The sequence below is a fragment of the Haliotis rufescens genome, unplaced genomic scaffold (assembly GCF_023055435.1).
Source record: "Haliotis rufescens isolate VD_foot unplaced genomic scaffold, xgHalRufe1.0.p SCAF_4, whole genome shotgun sequence".
In the NCBI taxonomy this organism is placed as follows: domain Eukaryota; kingdom Metazoa; phylum Mollusca; class Gastropoda; order Lepetellida; family Haliotidae; genus Haliotis; species Haliotis rufescens.
Window position 1 is genome coordinate 7,790,331 of NW_025964112.1, and position 22,320 is coordinate 7,812,650.

The window sequence follows — 22,320 nt, forward strand, 5'->3', positions numbered from 1 at the left end:
AATGGTATTAACATATTTATAAAGTATCAGAATAGTGTGAATTGAAAAATTCAATGTGATGGATATGGTTACATCGCTGTTCAGATAACATATCAAGGCTTATATCAATAGTTTTTCCAGGTGTAAAACGTGTGAAAATATGCTCTATATATACAGATCTGTGGCAGGATAGAGAGATGCTCTATCTGTTGTTGTCTGTTGTAGCCGACACAAGGAAGCGCTATCACAGAATTGTGGCTTGACAGATACTCCTCTCTTGGCAAAAATGACTGCTTGTTTTTGTTTTTATATTTTTTAAATGAAACTCCACACAGGATGTTGGTTCCCCTTATTGGGTTGCCTTCAACAAATATTTCAGAAATTTTATGGAATTTGCATGAGGCACCATCGGAAGACAATTAGACAGGTGCTTCGATCTAGTGCATTAAACACACTGCAGGAAATGTGAACATGTTTTTGGCATTGGTTAGTAAACTTGTCTCTTTAAAGGATGAAATATATTTATGTCAGCCTTTTTCAGGATATAAAGGATGTGTTCTAAATATGAAAGACAAATTAATGTATTTCTTAGCTGAGATTGTTTTTGAATTGACTTACCGGTGTAGTTGCACTATGCTTTTTCTTCTCACTGATTTATTGCCCAGGAACAGTAACAGAGGTTGAGGCTTGGAAACAATTACAGAAATTCCAACAATGTTGAAACGGTTAACCCCTTTTAAAACTGATCTTAAGACCTATAAAAACAAATGCAGGAATTGGAATGTATGACTTATTAAACTAACTCCACCCATTAGAAGGTGGTGGGTGTTTGGTAATGAGACATCAGGAAGGGTTGAGCTGGGGAAAAGGTTATTAGCATGTCGGAGCCAAAAGGGCGAGACAGATTCCTGCAGTTCCGTCTTGTAGCCTTGCTCTATGATGCCCAGGGAGGAAACATAAGCAATCATGTTTAGAGTACCAATGATATCCCGAGTGCAGGGGATCTATCAGTCATGATGGTTGGTATGGATGTCGTTGTGTGCACCTCTCCCTGCTTCCTAGGTGTTATCAATGGTTACAGGAAGTGGTGAGAGTGTGAATGAACACTGGAAAGATAATCAGGGATGTTTCTGTTTTCACACCACTGAGTATGTTTTGATAATCTTGTGCAAAGCCTGTAGTTATGTATTAAGGTAGGTTTTGCTGTTGAAGGAAAACATTGTCCTGCTGTGTCCACTGTTTAATTGTGGCTCTATTTTGATTTAGAAGAGCTTTTGAAAAAACAGTTGAACTTTAAACAGGGGTTATAAGTGGAATTTGTCACATTCCTGAAAAGAAATTGTCTGGCATTTTGAATTGAAATCTTATCATTTATGGAGACTTGTGTTTTGTGTATGTTTTCGTGTATAGAATCTCAAACATCCATGATGTTTTGATGTTTAACCACCATTACAACACATTGCAGCACATTTCCAGGTTACAAACAATAATGCATGCTATGCTATGCTGCATGGCTGAGGATGACATTTTATGTTGACAAATGAGTCAGTGATCACAATCAACTGTTTGTTGCTCACATCAACAACAGTGCCAATTACAACTGATGTGGAATTAAGTTTGTATTTATTTATTTATTCTATTTTTATTGTTTATTGCCAACTTTGGTATTTATGACAGATTCATGAGCAAATTACAGTGTTTAAAACTAGCAGTAGTCTTATAGCCCAAATCAACATGCTTATTAAGAAAACATACAACTTTATGGATAACAACTTCTGGTTTATTGCATATAGAGACATTTTGATGTAGATTCTTACACTGTTATCAAGCTGGAGTGGAAGGATCTACATCGAAATGTCTCTGTATGTAATAAATCAGATGTTGTTAACCATAAAGTTGTACGTTTTCATACTTACTCACCAACTTCTTCAATGCCAATCAGATTGTTAACATGCTTAATAGTTAAGGTATAAGTGAAGATTTCAAATGGGTGGATTTCCTATACATCATAATAAGGACTAGTGCCGTATGTCATAAATAAGGAGGAGTGCAGTACATAGTTAATATAATGTAACATTTTGACAGAACCAACTTTGATATATAAGATTGTGTCTACAATATCTCTCAGAGCAACAAACAGAGTTGTCTCCTCCAGTCTGGCCAGGAACTGCTGATTGTGGGCTCCGAGTCTCAGACTTGGACAGGATTATGAACCTTTGTTTGTCAGTATGTGCTTTCACCAGAGTGGTTACATCTCAGACTTGCGCCATTTTTAGGTTTCCTCCCACATTAAGGTGACGCTGTGATAACTGAAATATTGTTCAATGCAGCATAAGACCCAACTACCTCACTCAGATCACGAAAAGATATTTCCAGTTAGCTTACATGTTCATGATTGCTGTCATTGTTGTAGTAGAAATGATCAGTAATATGTCAACAAGGGCATGTATTCAAGACAGTTCAGTTCACAGTGGAGAGTTTGCATTGTACATTGTCTCTAGTGTTGTGACTGATGAATATTGAATGGCAGTAGTGTTTGATGGGGATATATACTCAGACAACTACACCCATACATTGGTATTGATTTCCAGCCTCTGTATCAATAAAGAACCTTTAACTACAGCACAGCACATCTAAATCACTGCCAGCTAAATATTGAATTTTGCAGTGTAAATCTGTAGATTTGGGAAATGTATTTTCCTGATAAATTGTAGCTTTTGGAAATAACTCATATTGATTCTGATAGTTCAATGTGAGTTGAGAGAAGTTTCTTGTTGTTTTTAACCCTGCCTTATCACTACACTTCTATACTGTAATGGTGAAATATTACTGGGTTATTTTTGCCTTGGTACGCCAGTAATCAGTAATATTGCTGAGTGGTGGTTTAAGAAATAGGTCACTTCTTGAGTTTGGTTAAGTGTGAAATTTATGTTTGGAGTACAACTTTTGATTATAGCAATTTCAATGGTATGCCAAATGGGAAATTACTGTATACATTTAGGACTTCAAGGGTGAATAATCACAAAGTTCAAAGGGTACAATTTCAGATGTCTGAAGCTTGACTCATGTGAACTGTTGAATGGTTGTGTGGAAACATCTGTATTGACCTAAACAATGGCAGAACAATAATAAAGCATGACAATATATTTTATTAAATTAATTTGAAACAGCAACCTTCATTGCACAACATGCTCAGTAGGTTGACAAAAATTGCTCTATCATATATCCCATGCCAATACGTTGTATATCAGCAGTTGGGGTGGTTGCCTACTGCTCATCAAGCCAAGGGTCTGGGTTGGATGTCGCTACAATTGGCACCGTGTGTGGGTACCATTTGTGGTGTCCCCTGCTGTGATATGGTGGGACTATTGCTGAAAGTGGAGTAAAACCATACTCTCACTCACACATGCCTTAGGAAGGTAGAAGTGCTGAAAGAGGAGTCTGTCCGCTTACTACTGATCAAGTGCTCAGTTGCCTGGTAAGGTCAGTTTTTCATTTACAGATTTCAGATATTAAGAAAGGTGCCAAATGTCAGGAAAACCCTAAGCATTGGATAATGTTTTGGGAATATTTTTAGCAATGATCAATGTATTCAGGAGTTTGATATGGTCTGATAGTCCATGACTTGCAAAATGTTGAAAGGGTGAAAAATTAATTTTTATTTTCACTAGTCTGCAAAAACAATCTACAGAGTTGCCATCTACCTTAGGTGAAATTCCACAAGGAAATTACACTAGTCCTTCCTGAATACCTTTTAGTCTCAGTACTTGTGATCAAAGTACTAGCTATGGTGGCCATCCGGTAAGTTGTTTAACAACAAGCACAGCATCCTGTGTACATTATCTTCCCTGGAATCCCAGGAGAATTGAAGAGAGTAACACAGAAAATGTTTATCAAAAGCATCCGATGTTTACCTTTTTCTCAAAACACAGTAGTACCATGCAAATATTTGACCTTGATTTTACACTTTTGAAGACAATTACTATATTATTTTGTCAAAGAAATCAAGAAATATTGAAGTCAACACTTCCATAAACTGCACCAGTGTTGGGTTGTATGGATTGTTGTAGTAAACATGTACAGCTAACAAACAGAAGGTGATTATCAGGACGATGATGTTTAATAGCATTCCCTGGGTTCGTGTAACTTCTCCAGCAATTCAGGCAGCTCTGATTTTTCACAGTTTGGTGCCATCCTTCATCACCTGCTTGCTAAGTTGTCTGAGCTGCAGGGTTCCACATTGTTACAGTGGACCTTATTGGCACAAGCTGCTAATTTTAGTTATGGCACAGGAATCTAGTGAGTCGTTTGTTTGATCATATTCACGGGTCTGAGGGCACACCAGCAGGACAGTTCATGACCAGTTTGGATTTTATTCCTCGATTTTAAGATTGATAATAACAACAGTGAATGAAATTGCCATGAAAGTGGGTTTCACAGACTTGCCATTATGCTAGTTCTGGTAATACAAAGAAGGGTAATTACTTGCAATGCTGAACTGACAAATTAATTTTTCCATATTGCTGATATGAAATTTGTGGAGAGCATATTTTTGAATTTATTGAAAAGGGAATAATTAGGATGCAATGCAACATTAGCATTATGGATAAAAGCTAGCCGGGAGGGAGTCATCTTTACTGCACACTTTCACAACATACAATGAGCAGTTTTATGCTGTAGAAATGTGTTTTTGCTTTAATATGTATGAATCTTAGGACATTATATATAAATCCGATGCTAACAAAAATAATAACATGTATATAAAAATAATACAAAGACAAATAAAAAGATTCCTGACCACCTGATACTCCTGGCACTTGTGGTATGAAACTGGTTATATTTCCCATGCATATTTACCATGTCATATCAACACAACACATTGCATTTAGTTTGAATATATCCCAGTGGTTCTTATCAACAGACACCTCTCTCATAGTCTGTGTCGGGCAGACTAAACCCTGATGTTTACAGTGACTAAGAAACTGTAAATCTAACTTGTGGAATAAAAAATGTGTAAGAAAAATAGTTGTGGTAGCGTAAATGTTTAAAGATACTGCACTATATAAACTGAAATATATATACAATATCCAGTGGATGCTCACAAAATACAAATATAAAGTAACTCATTAGAAATTGAAAAAAAAAAAAAATTGTGACAAAAAGGTCATCTGACACCTTGTTACACGCATCAAATTTCCTTCACTTCTTTGGTTATATAACATGTAGAAGAAGTAAGGATCTTCCAACTCTTACATGTGGACATGAAGAAATGATTTGTCTGGTGTCTGACAGTCATGTTAGGTGTAAATGGGGCTGAAAATATAAGCCATCTTTCATACAGTAGCCTCTCCTGTGAGTGAGATTGATGTTTCAAACAGGGCTCGGGTGGCCAAGTTGTCTAAGGCATTTCAATTTGCTGTGCAGAATTGCATCCATAGTTAGGTGTACCAGAGACCTATGATATGGGTTCAAATTCTAGATTTTCACTGATTATGTTTCTAGATTTGTCAGCACCATATCCATGCTTGTGTATTGCATCAAAGTAATGAATGTCTAAGACCTGAATCTCTTTGGCCATTCCTCTCACATTGGCTGACATGCTGTGATATGACTGAAATATTTTTCAAAAGATGTGTTAAACCCTTGTCACCCACTAATGTTTCTTAGTCAAAAACCCAGCTTAAGCCTTTCAAACTGGCACTAATATAGCCTGGTGATTGTTTAATAGGTAAGGCATCCAGTGGGATTGCCTTGTTTTGTGTTTTAGGTTAACAATCGGCATCTACCACTGAAGTGAGTCACGCCCTGTTCTTTTGAACAATATGACATTTTCTTGAGTCTGTAAAATATGTTCTTTGAAATATTTATACCCAAGTGTTGAAGTTACCTGGGTGGAAAGAGAACCATTGTGATATGGTTAATAATGTATTTGCTGACTGAAGCAATGTTTGTTCATTGTTAGTGCTGCAAGTGTGACTGTTCCGACTCACTACACTTGTGGTTTGTTATGTTTGCCTGGCTCTGGTTCAGCTGTGTCAGCCAGCACCTTGTTATTGAGCAAAGAGACTTCAGGCCAAAGGCCACCCTCTTGACTTTCAGATATCCTGTGTTGTGTCACTGAAAAGGGTTTGGTCAGAAATAGATAAAGCTTTGTAAATTTATTGCATATGGTTCCATGTCATTTGATTGGCTAACCAAACAATTATGTGTGCATATATGCTTCCATAAACCAAAAATAATTTAGGCCAAGCCCTTCTACAGTTTTCTGATTGGTTGATAATATAGTGGGCTGGCTTCTGTTACATTATTGTGCTGAATTTTTCGTATCATTATCGACATTTTGTGTGTGTTAATAATTCAATAATCAGTCTGTGAAGTTGTTATTGTTGACTTATTTATTGATAAGAATGGCGTTCAATATATTTTTGTGTTTATTTAGGGGGCTTTACGTTAACAAATAACCAAAATGATACTTCATATTTTTCACTCTCTAGTAGGACCACCTCAATTTGGACGTTACTGGTTTGATTAATTTTCATGGTGAGAGTATTTGTCAGACCTGAATGGGTCACTGTCAACACTGTCAATCATGGGTTTGTCTGCTCCAGACATAGTTGCTGTTTGAACCCTGCTGTAACATTGGTGTGAAATGTCCACCATATGTGCATACTACCAAATCACATTTTGGGGTTAGGTTTTTGGGTTGATGAATAAGTATTTTGGTTGAGGGGAAACATTTCTCATTGTGGTTTACACACACAACATTGCTAGGGTTAAAAAGTTTCTAAAACTGGGCGGTTAACATGCTTGTGATGAGATCAGAGATTTTGTAAACACTCAAGGTTGCCAGAGACCGAAAAACAGTTGAATACCTGCCAAGTTGAAAAAAACAGATGTACCATCTTCAAACTGTCTTCTAAATAGGATTAGCTAAAGTGCTAGCTTCAGCTTAGCTCTGTAATTGACTTGCTTCACTCACATGTGCTAACAAAACCGATACTCTGATGGCAACAACAAAGACCATGCCGACCCTTGGCCGTCGCCCAGGACAAACAACCACCAGTAGGGAATATACTGACTAATGCTCAGTGCCTGTTGTCCCAGGTGTAAATAGGCAGATGCCATTTTCTGCATACTACAACTCTTTTACTTGTCAACATAGTTCAGTCCTCAAATCATTTCCTGTTATTTCCTTCCATACCAAAGATGGAAAATGAGTGTTTCTTGTGATGGCAAGGGAGACGTTTCCACCGATTGTGTGAATTGTTGTCTTGATGATGGCTGTGCAGTAATCACCAGGTGCTTGGGGTTGACAGGTGGGAGGTTGGAGAGGGAGGTTGGGAATTATCCATGCATTGTGTGGTTGGGATATTTTTAGATAGAAGTTTCTTACAATTTTTTTGTTAGAATTGATATGATATTGGTACAAGAACGTTTTAATTTTCTCCAGTAACAAAGTGATGCAGATGCCTTTCATTGTGGTTGTGATGGACATGTAATAGCCCCATGCTCCTTTCGATCTAGGATGCTGGTCGATAGGAAATAATGTAACTATCAGCTTGTGTAAACATAGGCAGAAATGGAAAAGATAAAATGTGTAAAAATACCTGTTTTGACCCACCTGCCCAGGACGTCACATAATTTATACTAAAAGTCTAGGCAAGTCTAGATCAAAGAAAACCAATTCTAGTTTCCAATTGAAAACAGCAGAAGATGAAAGGTTCTTTTAAAGAAATAAAATTACAAATATTTTAAAGAAATGTTTTCATAGACTAGGTTTTAGTTTAAGATCCAAAAGGACCTGTAGATTATAAGATGATAATCTGTGGAAATGTATTCAGGTTATTCCAGATCAAGTCAACTCATTTTCATCACGCATGAAGAGAAACTGATGTGAAAAATGATCATTATTACAATTTCTGATACAAACCATGTGATCCTTTTCAGTAAGTATACTACCATTACACAGCAAGGATACCCTATAATCTTTTTGAAGCTCCAGATTCCAAAGAAGCTGTCATCTGTTTTGGGTCTAGTTGTTCATGATTAATTAGACTTGGGTATGTTGGAGGTGTGTTTTGTGATCAAGACTGGGCTGGTTACCATCAATTTGTTAGTTTTCTCAGGTGAAGGGAAGTCATGCCAGCAATAGAACACCCCTCAGCTGCCATTGTTTACCACATCGACCTCCAGCCCTGCCTTTGATTAACTATTCTCGCCACTTTGATTTTCAGTCAGTTTGATTCTTCCAGTTATTTATGGTAGCCTTATTTGTAGGACCATTGGTTGCTGGAGCATCATGTTCGGTTACTCGTTGGAGCATCATGTTCGTTCACTCATTTTTCACTGCTGTACAGTGAAAAGAGTCACATAATTTGTCCCTTGCTCGGTCCTCATTGATTTTCTTGAATGTTTCCGTGTCTTGACCCCATATGTGTCAGAAGTGTCAGTGCTTGACCCTTTCATATTGATTTTTTCAGGGCTTGAAAAAGGCTGTCCATCACCATTTTCTCCTCATTATCTTATTATTTATTATTAGCATACAGCTTGGAGGGCAAGCAGTGTTTACCAGTTGTATTTATGATCATAATTGAAGTGATTTTCGAAGTAATTAGATTAATCCTTTATACAGCGTGTACAACATCTACAGTAATTGAATTTCAATTTAATTTAACATCTATGGTCACATACATATCTACTTTATGCTCATCAGATGACGATAGTGATGATAATGATAGTGATGATGATGTTGATGATGGAGATGATGGAGATGATGATTGAGATGATGGAGATGATGGAGATGATGATTGATGATGATGGTGGAGATGGTGGTGGAAATGGTGATGTTGATGATGGTGATGGTGATGTTGATGATGATGTTGATGATGGGGCCAGGGTACAAAGCATGAACATGACTTGTTATGATGGAAAGTTAATAACATTGATATACACAATATAATACAACTATTGCTATTATCAAGGTCTCAGGAGGAGATGCAGATTCTTTTTGCATGAACATTTTGTGAATAAAATAGGAGAGAATTTATGCAGAAGGCACTGGTAGATTTAGTAGTATTTTTAGTGATACTGGGTGCATAGCTAAGGCGGATGATGATATTAGTTCCAGTCTCAGATCTTTGTTGAGAGGGCCTTTCAACTGAAAACGTTCCTCATCTTTTTGTTAGTTTTACAGAAGGTACATATTCTTTCTGCTGATATGCAAGGTCAGATAGGTAATGGTGCCAGTTACATTTTCAGTCCAAAAATATTTTGGACATCGCTCCGTTTGGCACCAGTCCCATTGCTTAACTGTGGAGGATTTAATGGCACTTTTAGCAGTATTGCAGCCAGGTCACAGCATGGAACATCAATAACAGGCTTCACGTGTGCCTTATGTGGAGAAGCCAGGTCTTGTGATGTTGAGCTAATGCAAAATGCAATGGTCTCTCCGCCAAGGTGTGGACAGAATAACATTGAATGATGACTGTACTCATGGTACACATCTAGAAAATTAAATTTTGCAGTTTGAATTGAATATGACTTTTAATATGTTTTAAGTCTGGTAAAACAGTTACGGGTAAACTGGTGAGAGATGATGCTTTGATGTCTTTAAGAAAAGGTTGTCAGAATTATGTCAGTGAGTCAAATGAAAGAAGGCTGCTGTTCTGTCTGATGTGGCTAATCATGTTGAAGGTTATCACACATAATGATAACACTGCAAACTTGGGTAGATTTGTCTTCATTAAGCTCTGATTGTCCATCAACATGAAACTCAAAGAATTATGATTAATGACTACATCATTTACATCATGATGATGTTGTTTGTTGTTTAACGCTGCACTCAGCAATATTCCAGCTTTATGACGGCGGTCTGTAAATAATCGGGTCTGAACCAGACAATCCAGCGATTGACATCATGAGCATCTTGGGATACGATGACGTGCATCAACCATGTCATCGAGCCTGACCACCCGTTCCTGTTAGTCGCCTTTTCGACAAGCATAGTCACCTCTTACAGCAAGCATGGGTTGCTGAAGACCTATGCTCTACCCGGATCTTCACAGGTCACATTATAACGTAGTCCGTGTGATTCTTGTATATAAATCACACACTAGTTTGTTAAATGAAAGTTTCAGTAGAGTATTCCCCAAGGACAATGTGATTATCTAGCTCTTGGTGGTTGAATCACTCACTGGCGAATGGTCAATGTGCTGCAAACTACATGCAAATTAGTTACTGACATTCTGTTCTTGAACCAGCTCATCATTCGTTTTGCTTCATGTGAAGTTAATCTATCTGCCATTGGAAGCAATCAATGATCCTGATCAGTTTGTTAGGCTTATAGACTTTATTGATTTTACTATTGGCTTGAAAGGTGTTCAGGCAGACATGATTGCCACAAGATGAAGAGAGTGATTTAAGGATATATCACCCGTAGCATGAATAAATAAGCCCAACTGACCTGAAGTAAATATTTTTTCATTCATTTATCAATACTTTTCACCCAGCCTAAATCATAAAACGTCTTATAAGGCAGCTATAGAAACTCTTTTCACTCAGTTGTCCATATATTGATGAAAATGAAAACCTTACACAAGTAGTTTCCACTAGTCCTATGGATACTTGAACTATTGATCTGGCTTTTGGTTTCGACTAGGACAAGTGCCAGTTTCTAAGCCTGTGTGGACATGATGGGCACACGGCTCCAAGAACCAAGATATGTTACAGACACTGTGACAGGGTAATGGATCTCCAGGTTAAATGTTCCTGGTAACCCTAGAATCTGACTGTGCTATAAACATTTTGTTTGGCTAAACAGGTCTATTGGCATTCTTTCAAACAGACTTAATTCTCTGTAATAAGGGTTTTTAAAGAATGTACTAGTATTAGTGAAACCATAGCTGAAGACGGCTTATTATGGCTCATGGTTACAGGCCCAGAGACAATTACTAGTATTATATGGATAAACAGAAATTCTTCATTTCAGGGTGGTTCTGTGAATGCTGTCATTATGAGGCTAAGTACTGGGTAGGATCTTCCAGGGTTAGTTTTGTAGGTTTATGTTCATGATGGAATAGATTGTGAATGTTTGACTTACTTGTGTTCATTGTTTCAGACAGGCCATCCCTGGTAGGATGTTTGTTGGAGAGAGTCTCCTGACCAAGCAGTAATGGCAACAAGTGGCCCTGTGTCTGTGTTAGATAGTGGTAGAAGAGAAGCTGCTGGAACATTGAGGGACAGAGTCACCCGGCGGCGGAGTCCGGCACGCTGTGCCAGTAGGTCCTCTATTCATGAATTACAACTTAATGAGCTTCAAGTGAATGACTTTGATATAGATTATAGGATTCCACAGCCGTACAGAACAAGTTTCAGTGCCACCCATTCTGTGGAGAAGAAGGTAGGACGAAGCAGATCCTTAAGTCCTTCATCTAGTCTGAGGAGTGGAAGAAGGCCCAAAGGAGCCAGAAGTAGGTCCAAGAGTCCAAAGCGAGTGACATATGACACGAGAGTCACTGTGCGCCACTCGGATACAGAGGATAGTATGTTCACAGAGCTTTCTAGTCATGAGTTTGAATCTAGTCCACAAAGTTTGACAATCAATTCGCATCCAAATAAATTGAACACGTCAATACGATCTGCTGATTCTGGGATTGATTATTCTTCCCAGCTGCGGGACATCTCTCAACAGATATACAAGATGGATTGGTCCCCACATAACACGCTCGACAAATCAAGTCGCCATCCCCACGGGATTCTGAAGGACAAACAAAACTCAGTCAATGTGTCTCCTGTGTCTCCCGTGTCTCCCCTGTCTCCTGTGTCGCATGATAGCATACAGGTCTCCCCGCAGAGTCCTGTGTCAATTGATATTGGGAACAAAGAGAACAGTCCAGATGGTTCAGTGAGTAGAACAGGAGATACTGACAAGAGAAGGATTATCACGAAGGAATATTGCTATGACCGGACCATAAGCTACAGGATTGCGGTACAGGAGGAACCGTCAGATGAACATATCGGGGAGGAGATTGTTGATGGTAAGCCTCCCAAAGACAAAGGTGTTAGGAAAGAGAGGTCCAATACTCTGCCAACACAGAACCTGGAAAATGGGCAGCTCTCCCCAATGAAGAAGAGTGTCAGCACCAGTATTAGCAATTTCTTCCGGAAGATTTCACCGAGACTTGGAAGAAAGAACAGCAAAGACAGATCAGGCAAGTCCAGCTCGGCTAGTGGGAGTGCACAGAGTCTGGCAGTAAGTGATGGGGCGTCAGATGGTCATGAAAACGATCGCTTCTCTAGGAGTAAAGTCAGAAGGTCATTCATGAAGCTGATCGGCAGATCGAAATCCAGGTCAAAAACTCGTGGAGATTCTGGCCAGATTTCACCACAAACAAAAGAAGGTCATGGCTTACCAGATGCAAATCCAGACCATAGCGGGCCTGTTACCCCAAAACAGCAACAGCTTCCTCAGTCAACCAACAGATTGATGAAATCCATTGAGCGCAACTCTTTGTCAGAGAGAGATGTATATTCAAAGTTCAAAGAGAAGCAGTCGCCTAACAGACCTAATGAGGTAAGCCCTGGAGGAAGTAAACCTCTTGCTGTTCGCCCAGTGCAAGATTCAGCTAATGAGTCTGGTTACAACAGTTCCAGCATCACTGTGGACAGTGGGCATATCTCGGACTCAACATATCAGTTGGAGCAGGAGAGGGGCAAGCCCAACCCGCCCAAGTCGCTAGACGTCATGCCGCCAAGGGCAGTCAAGGCATTGCAGACATCGGTCATCAGCAGCATATCAGGGGATGAGTCCATTGGGGAGTGTTCCCTTGATGTCAATCTCACAGGTAGGTGCTGCTGCTTTTGTAGCGAAAGATGTATGTGTCATCAGTTATGTTGAGTTCATGTGATACAGATCAGTTCCGGGACATCTGGTTTTCCAGTACCTCACCTGCAATGTTAGGTGTTTGTTGATGAGTAGGTATTGTTTTCTCAGTGTTTCTTGGAAATGCTATCTTACAAAATGTATAATGAATGTATGTCGACCTTTCTCATAGGTTGGTCAGGGCAAACAAGTTATTGTTTCGATTTGATCTGGATCAGTGACAGAACCTCATTCAATAACGCAATCTTAGCATTTTTATTGTTATTGTTGATCAGTATAGCAGATCCCAACATCTTATTAGCAAAGAATTCTTAGACGTATGATCAGCAGATCTGATCACCATATAAATCTCAACATCTCATTCAGCAAAGAAATCTTAGTGATATTATTGTCAAAGTTGATTGTTAGATAAGACCCCAGAAACATCTTATTCAGCAAACAAATCTTAGCGGCCTGAGCACCGTATATTTTAATACAGTTGCAGTGATTAATGTGAGACATTGTTCATTTTGTGAAACAGATCCCCCACACTCTATGCATTAAAGTTATCTTAGCATTAAACCTCTTCAGAACAGCAAAACTGTAACATGGAATAAAGTTAGTGTTCTAACAGCTGACTTTGTAGAACAACCAGGTTTTGAAGTTAAAAGTAAGGAGGGTGAATTTTCCATTGAACATGCTGAAGTATTGGTAATTTTCTCTTGAACATGTTGAAGTATTGGTAGTTTTCTCTTGAACATGTTGAAGTATTGGTAGTTTTCTCTTGAACATGTTGAAGTATTGGTAATTTTCCTTTGAACATGTTGAAGTATTGGTAGTTTTCTCTTGAACATGTTGAAGTATTGGTAGTTTTCTCTTGAACATGTTGAAGTATTGGTAGTTTTCCCTTGATCATGTTAAAGTATTGGTAGTTTTCCCTTGATCATGTTAAAGTATTGGTAGTTTTCCCTTGATCATGTTAAAGTATTGGTAGTTTTCTCTTAAGCATTTAAAAGCATTGGTGTTCTCAACAGAGACCGACAAAACTAAGAGAGTAGAGTGCACTGAAGTATTGGTAGTTTTCTCTTGAACATGTTGAAGTATTGGTAGTTTTCCCTTGATCATGTTAAAGTATTGGTAGTTTTCTCTTAAGCATTTAAAAGCATTGGTGTTCTCAACAGAGACCGACAAAACTAAGAGAGTAGAGTGCACTGAAGTATTGGTAGTTTTCTCTTGAACATGTTGAAGTATTGGTAGTTTTCCCTTGATCATGTTAAAGTATTGGTAGTTTTCTCTTAAGCATTTAAAAGCATTGGTGTTCTCAACAGAGACCGACAAAACCAAGAGAGTAGAGTGCACTGAAGTATTGGTAGTTTTCTCTTGAACATGTTGAAGTATTGGTAGTTTTCCCTTGATCATGTTAAAGTATTGGTAGTTTTCTCTTAAGCATTTAAAAGCATTGGTGTTCTCAACAGAGACTGACAAAACCAATAGAGTAGAGTGCACTTGCTGTGGCAGTGTGTTGGTACTGAATGAAATATTGCAAGTTGTTACAGATGTGAATACAAAATGTAAATTGCACTCCGAACTGTCAGGAAAATGTCAAAAGAAGTTATCTTCGTACTTCTTGAAGCAGGTTGTTTATTTTTCACCCACTATCTGCATGGAAGCAGATACGATACTGTTTTTCAGATTTCATCACTCATCTCAACTCCATAACGACTTTCCGAGCTGCTGTTATGCATATGTGTTGAATCTATAAGTGTATAATAGTCTTTCAGTACCAAAATACTGCTATCAGAGATAACACCTTTCATTAAAAGTGTGAGTAATTGATGGGCCACAAGTGGTTGTGCACTGTAGTCCAAATAAGTCAAAAACTGTTATTTGTTTTTGTGCGCACCTCACAGGGTAATTATGATCCAAGGTTTCTCCTTGAGGTGACAGAAATAGATGTTGTTTTCTCTCTTACTGGAACCACTCCAACCTAGTTCCACAAATACTTGAAGAAAATGAAGAATTTGGGGCTGATGTTTATTCCATGCTTCAGCTAACACTGCAGTACACCTCTGCCCCAGAAAACAAAATATCTGTTATACTTCTTGGCACAGTGTGTAGACTTCCTGGTACTATATGTATAGCTTTGCCACACTTTTCTTTTTCTTGGTTGAAGCTTATGGTTTTCTTTTCTTAAAAAAGTGTACTAAGTGGGATAAATTAATCTGTAAACCTTTTGGCTCTAATTCTCTAAATGTTTCTCAGTGGATTCAGAAACAGTCGACACAATATTGTTCACAGGTGTATTCCTGAAGGTAGATTTACATGTACTAAGGGCTTGACTTTTGAGTCTAAATATGGCAATCTGATATCTGGGTGTTAAGATGATGTAAAATACACCTCAGACCATCACAATATTTGAGATGTTGCACAATGTCAACTGGCTAACAAACTGAATTCTTTGACCCGAGCCAGCCTACACAATAGTTCTGAGTTTCCACAAGATCTGACTTCAAATTTCCATTTCAGTAAGACCCAATTAGCTGCTGATATTTTCTTGATAAATATGACTGGTATTTTATGATGATGAAATATTATTATTTTTTACCATGTACTGTTTAACGTGTGTGCACATATGGGAGGTGCCCTGTTTTGCTTTGCCAATGGCTTCCATCATCTTCCCTTCTCTGACTAATGTTATGTCTGGTTTTGCAATTTGAACATTACAGAAAAGTTCACTTGGTGTCTTCTTGAAACTGCCGAGGAAAAGAAGCCAAAACATGTTTGGAAATCTCTGTTACCTCTCTTGGGTAATATTTGTTTACACACAAGAATTCAATTAAGCATTTTTAGCTTTAATGTAAATAAGGTACATAATCTAAAAGACAATAAACTTGTGTCAAAAAAATAACAGAGAGTATTCTTTAAGCCTGTGGTTGTCGTAAGAATACATTGTCGGTTAACAATGTTTTCTTGCTTTATCACGGTTATAGAGCAGAGTTTTTTTATGACGTGATCTGTTTCCTGTTTACTGTTATTGTGCTACATAAACCTCTCATTCATAAAACAAGGCTTAGGAAGGTTAATTGCTTGTAATTATTTGGTCTATTTGAAAATTCTTGCTTAATCATATGGCTTAATGTTTTGTAGAGTGGCTTAATGGCAGATAGGAAAGAAGAAAGTGATCTATTTGTGTCTGGATGTATGTATTTGCAGAAACTTGCATTCCTGGGGGACCTCCCCTGGCACGGTGCCATCTCAATACACGTTGTGGAGCTAGTATGTTTACATATACCAGATACAAACTCATTCATAGTTTGTTTACAGGGGAATAAAAGTCAGATTTGATAACATATGTTTTTGAAGATGAGGCAAAAAGGTTAACAGGTGGAAGGGAATACTGTGTGAAGTGGAAGTTGACATACAGAACTCCAAATTTGAAAGAATGTTGTCATCAGTTGCTCCTGATTCTGTAAGCCAGACAGAGTTATCTCCCTTAGTATACTATTCCATTGATTCATCTTCTCCAAGTCTATTGCACTGAAAATACTACTATATAAATCTTTTATAATGCAAATCAACATGCTTTCATTTTAGAAAAAATTATTGGGTAATAGTGTTATGCTCAAACTTTTCAATTGATATACTGTTGTAAGAAACTGATATTCTTTTGAAAATGTATTTAAGTTGAATGCCTATGTAGGGAAACGTTTGATATTCATTTTTTATTTAAATCAGTGAGTGAGTGAGTATAGTTGTATGCCACTTTTAGCAATATTCCAGCTATGTCATGGCAGGGAACGCCAGAAATGGGCTTCACCTATTGTACCAATGTTGGGAATTGAACCCAGGTCTTTGCTGTAACAAACCAACACTTTATCCACCCCACCTCCCCTTCAAGTCAGTAGTTATTTATGTATAGAGGTACATTTAGCAAACTTGCCAATATATATCAACTCTGGTTCAAAAGATGATCAGATATTCTGGTATTTATTTTAATAGAATCTTTTTCCTGTTGCAGGATTTGATAAAAGGTGTTTTCTTTATGCAAATTGATGAGACAACAGTTCTAGTTATCAATATCAAATTGATTGTTCAAAATTCCTTGACTTCGAAATAATTTGGAGTTTACACAGCCATTTATGTATTTATTTAAAATAACTTTGAAAATGCAAATGTCAGGCATGATTCAAATTAAGATGTAGGAATGTCCATGTACATAATTAGTAAAATGTTTTCAGTTAAGATATATCTGGAAGAAAAGGAACCACCTTAAAGGGAAAGCACCATTTTGAAGAAAGTAAACATGTTTCAACGCAATAACAAACATGTGTTCAATTGTGTGCCTGAAATAGTAGATATATGTTGTAACTCTGTAATGAATAAGTTTTTAGAATTTGAGAAAATACTAAAATTATACCTCTGTAAAAGGACCGCTAGTCTAACTCACCTTTGAAAAAAAAAAATCCATTTTTTTACAAATTTTAATTTTTAAATTTTCCTTTCATGTAATTTGATAACTGGTATAACTGCACTTAATTTTGTTTTAATATTTAATAAATAAATCTTATAGACACGTTTTTGTGCTCATACAGAAATCCATTGTCCATGGACAGGCTTTTCGCGTGTATGAGTGGTCACACACACACACTCACACCCAAGGTAGTCCCATGTATGGGTAACGGGTTCACATAACACGTAACTTCCTCTACCGTTTAAGATGGGACATGCACATTTCGCACACTAGCATGGTAGTCAAGATGATCTGAGTTTCATATTATGTCTGTTTTATTGCAAGGAAAGGGAAGACCGTCTCAGATGGAAGATACACCAGGCAAGTGTTGTTCTGTTCATGTGGTGGCAGTTGCTTTTTGATTTTGCTATTTGAAATAAGATTGTGTTCATGAATGGTATTTGTTTATTCATTGGAATCAAACATGCTTTCTGTATGATCAGTCCATGGCACGCCTCGCTTGTCAACACAGTGAAAATATATGTGGTGGATGGGACATGACTGGGTGGTGGATGGGACATGACTGGGTGGTGGATGGGACATGACTGGGGATTCTATTCTTTCCAGAGCTGCAGGTCCCGTGAAGATCGGGGTTAAAATTGGTCTTCAGCAACCCATGCTTGTCGTAAGAGGTGACTAGTGGGTGGTCAGGCTCACTGACAGGGTTGATTCATGTCATCGTATCCCAACTGCCTGGAATGATGCTCATGATATCAATCACTGGATTGTCTGGTCCAGACTCGATTATTCACAGACCACTGTCATATAGCTGGAATATTGCTGAGTGCAGCATTAAACAAGCCACAAATAAACAAACCAGCGCTCCAGATGTTGCAAGAGGGATTTATCTAGAGCCTGTAGAGGCCAATATCAGGCCTCAAATCTGCAGCAATTGTAAGTAAAAATTCCTAGATTAGATTTCAAAATTTCCCAATACATGTTATTATAGTTACAACTAATATGGGGGGCGGTCGGGTAGCCTAGTGGTTAAAGCGTTCGCTCGTCATGCCGAAGACCCGGGTTCGATTCCCGACATGGGTACAATGTGTGAAGCCTATTTCTGGTGTCCCCCGCCGTGATATTGCTGGAATATTGCTCAAAGCGGCGTAAAACAACTCACTCACTCACTACAACTAATATGGCTATTTTGTAAGTGATATGTATTTCGCTGATAACAGTACCAATAAAGAGGGGTCCTGGCATGCTAAGTTTTACATTACTGCATTGAAAGCAGTGTTCAAAATACATTTACTCCCAGTTCTGAACAAAATAAAAATGTTAGTCCCAGCTTACCTGTCATGGGTACATAGTTTGCCGTCCTAAATAACCCCCTGTCCTTCTGAAAATATATAAAGAGAAAAGAAAGAGCATGCATTTGGTGCACAGCAATATCTTTGTACAAATAATTCCAGGCGATAGCTAGTGTATATAAATGTCTTAGCACAACTTTTTAACTAATCTTGTCATCTCATGAGGAATATATATAGCAAGAAAATGGAAGAAGATTATGTCTGTCTTTGTGGCAGGATTGATGGCTGTCATGATTGATCAGATACCAGCAGTATATCCATTTGCAAAAGTTGATGTTGGCTAAAATATATCACTATAATTTGGAGCCATGTTTTACCACTGCTATAGAAGCACTTACTCTGTAAAACACAAAATACAAGTTACTTCCCTTTAGCTGCTTTCATTGCCCCAACAGGAAACACTCTCACAGTGAAAATAGGGCTAATACTTTTATTATGAATGTGACCTATCAACAAGATATGATGACATATAAGTTAAAGTATGTTCAGGTCATTTTTAATTAATTACTTGTGCAGAATAATGCCAACTTGTTTTCTTCATTACCTGATAATAAGCTGTTTATGCTATCCGATTACCTCTTCGGCAAAGAAACGCGATTCTCTGGTCTACTTTGTTTTATTATTGAAAGACAATTATTTTTAAAACTTTGATAAATTATTTTCATTTCTGAAACTTAATGTTAGTGATAGTTTTGACTTCAATCTTCAATAAACAAGTACTCAAGAAGCCTCACTGTCTGCTCTGTTCAGAAACATGAGGACTAGACATTAGGCTGACATGTGGCCATGTGTTTGATGGTAACTGAAAGTCATCCCAAATACCCAACTACTAATGTGTTGCTGGTTATATGTGTGCTTGATGTTAAAATCACCAGGAATGCTTTCATGCACGCATCAGCCCCCATTTGGAAGAGAGTGAGCGGGATATGTGTCATAACTAATTACATTTGGGCATAATGGTTTGAGATTTCAGATGCTTTTATCACATGTTCTTTGCATTATGTTTTTTACTTGTTGATGTTCTTTAAAATTTGAGTTGAATTGTTAAGTCTAGCTGATGGAGTGAACTGGTTTTTTCCAATGAATGTAGGACTATTATCATGCAAAAGTAATAAGACTATTTTTAAATTCAGGAGAATGCATTATTGTTGAAAAGATAACCCAATTTAAAAAATCTATGTCATGGTGAAATTGAAATTTTATGTTATACCTTTCATTACCAGGCTCTTAATGCAATGGGATTTAAGTTGTGTGGGCACTTACTTGAAAAATGTTAAAATAAGGGTGTGTTAAACACTTATACTGCGGTAAAGCATGTCACCTGTTGACCCTGGCCTTATCAACCCATCGTTCAGTGCACCTGATGATTACTTGGAGTAGCGCTGCACAGGTGTGGCCGGGGAGGGACTGCACATTGCACCATAGCATGACAGGCATATGTGAAATGCAGTGGGTGGGCTGTCAAGATGTAGTATATGGAGGTGCACCTGTGTCATGTTGAGTTGGGACTGTCAGATAACTGATTGCTAGTGCAACTGCACTGAGGGAGAAACTGTCTCGTTCAACATATGTGCATATTGTATGCAACCCACTTGTGTACGGAGTGATTGATTGTAATTTTGCTGATATGTGCATTAAACCTCACAGTTACTCACCAATTGTTACTGACTTTGAAGGATATCCCTTTGCCAGCATGAATGGAGACATCATGTTCCAGTATGACACAGGTATTTGACCTGCAAGCTGCACAAATTTAATATTTGTCAAGTGAGTGGGATGAAAACCTGTGGATATGGGACATTTATAACAGTCATTTGTGCCTGTAAATGGCATTAAAAATGAGGGCTAGCCTGGTATCCTATGTGGAGTGAAGTGTTTATGAGCTATAGTTAATGTAAAATACAACTAGCTACATTTACTTCTCAGTGCAAAGGTTTCTGGGCTGATTTTCTTTCTAGTAGTTTGTGATTCATCACCTACATTGTCTTGGGGAACGCTTCACTTGGTCTAGTTGTGTTACTTTCAGTTTGCGACTTTAGGCACTAGCCTGAAGCCCTAGTCTACCTACTGCAATTTCTTTCTGTCTGACATGCTCAGCTCATAATATTTTGTATATTAACAGTTAAGGCTATTCAGTAGACCTGGTCGGGCAAGTAGACAGGGCACCAACACTGACATTGTCCAATAGAAATGTTCCATAAATTTAAAGTCAATCCAAAAAAATGAAAGTAACAATAATATTTTCAAATATACTTAGGAATCACTTTCATCATTTAATATTCGATTTACATACTGACAGCCTCAATGGTCTAGTGGTAGAGCGTCCGTCTAGAGAGCGGTAGAGCCGGGGTTCGATCCTGGCCTATCATACCAAAAGACGTAAAAAGAGAGTACTGGCCCTCTCCATTAAGGTGCTAAAAACAAGGACAGGTTGGCTCGGAGTCAGTATACAGAATCTGAGTGAGGTATTCATGTTAAACTGCGGCATGGTATCTCAGTGGGCTAGCTCTATGAAATCGGCTTTAGTCCAGACTAGTACAAACAGCCACATGCACATATAAGTGCAATGATCTTGGACATGGTGTTAAACCCCATTTCACCACACCTCACCTATTTACATCGTAAGAAATGACCAGGCAGTCATTGATGTTGTGAATGAGGTAATGAGTTGATTGCCTGACTGACCGGCGTTGACAAGGTGGGGCGCAACAGCAACATCCACGCTGGTGCTCATATTTTGCTTCCTCATCTCAGATCATTGCTTCATCTCATTAACTACCCAGAACCAGCACTCATGTTATTATCATGTGGTCATTTGTCAAGACGATCTGATCCATAATCAAGGTCTATATTGTGATAAAACAGGTCTTACATCGTGAAATGCATCAAATCACGTGAGCATGAAAAGATTTGGAAAATATCTGTTGACAACGAGTTGGCTGTGCACATGCTTTGCAAATCCTGCAATCGACCAAAATCTGCACGACAGTTTACGAACCAGATTTTGATTTCGATGCACGATTTTGATTGGACTTTGCATGGACTCGTTAGTCCAGCCAAAATGTAACTCCATAATACCAGCCTAGTTGGAAACTGGACTTTTATAGTCAGTTAACTGATTGGAGGATGGTCATTTGTGTGAGTGAGCTGTGTATTTGTTATGGGTTTTCATTGAACACCAGGTTGTGTTTGTAGAACTTTATTGTGTGTACATTATGATGATGTTTACACGAGGTGAAACTCCAACACAATACATTTACCCAAGATCGGCAAGTCTTTATGGCAGTATGACTTCTATGTAATTGTAGTAATGTGTTGACAGTTTTATGATTGCTTTGTCAAACATGATAAAAAAAGTGATAGTGATTTGGGTTCAATTCAGTGATAGTGTTTAATTAGTATTTTGGAATGTTAGCTTGATGTGGGAGGAAACCCTGAAGTGATGCAGGTCTTACACGGGAACCCATGAGCATGGGTATGGTGCTGACAAACCTAGAAACATAATTGGGGCGACTCTGGAATTCATACCCATGATCATAGAATCACGGCATATTAGGAAAGCAACTCTGCACACATAATGGCAGCATCTAACAAGACTGGGTCACCGGTGATGGAGGGCAAGGTTTGACCTACTTTGAAGTGCAGTGTGATAGCCCAGTGGT

At 38.2% G+C, this 22,320-nt stretch overlaps 1 protein-coding gene across 5 annotated transcripts in view; it reads left to right on the plus strand.

Moving 5' to 3' along the window:
• The window catches only part of LOC124135861, a 141,080-nt gene that overhangs the window by 58,297 nt on the left and 60,463 nt on the right, over positions 1-22,320 (plus strand). For 3 of the 5 annotated variants that reach the window (XM_046501503.2, XM_046501501.2, XM_046501502.2), the window contains 2 exons: positions 11,096-12,821; positions 17,634-17,669. In XM_046501503.2, the coding sequence (XP_046357459.2) occupies positions 11,150-12,821; positions 17,634-17,669 (1,708 nt within the window). In that variant the 5' untranslated portion in view covers positions 11,096-11,149. The remainder of the gene's footprint in view (positions 1-11,095; positions 12,822-17,633; positions 17,670-22,320) is intronic. The other 2 variants (XM_046501504.2, XM_046501505.2) reach the window with 2 other exon arrangements.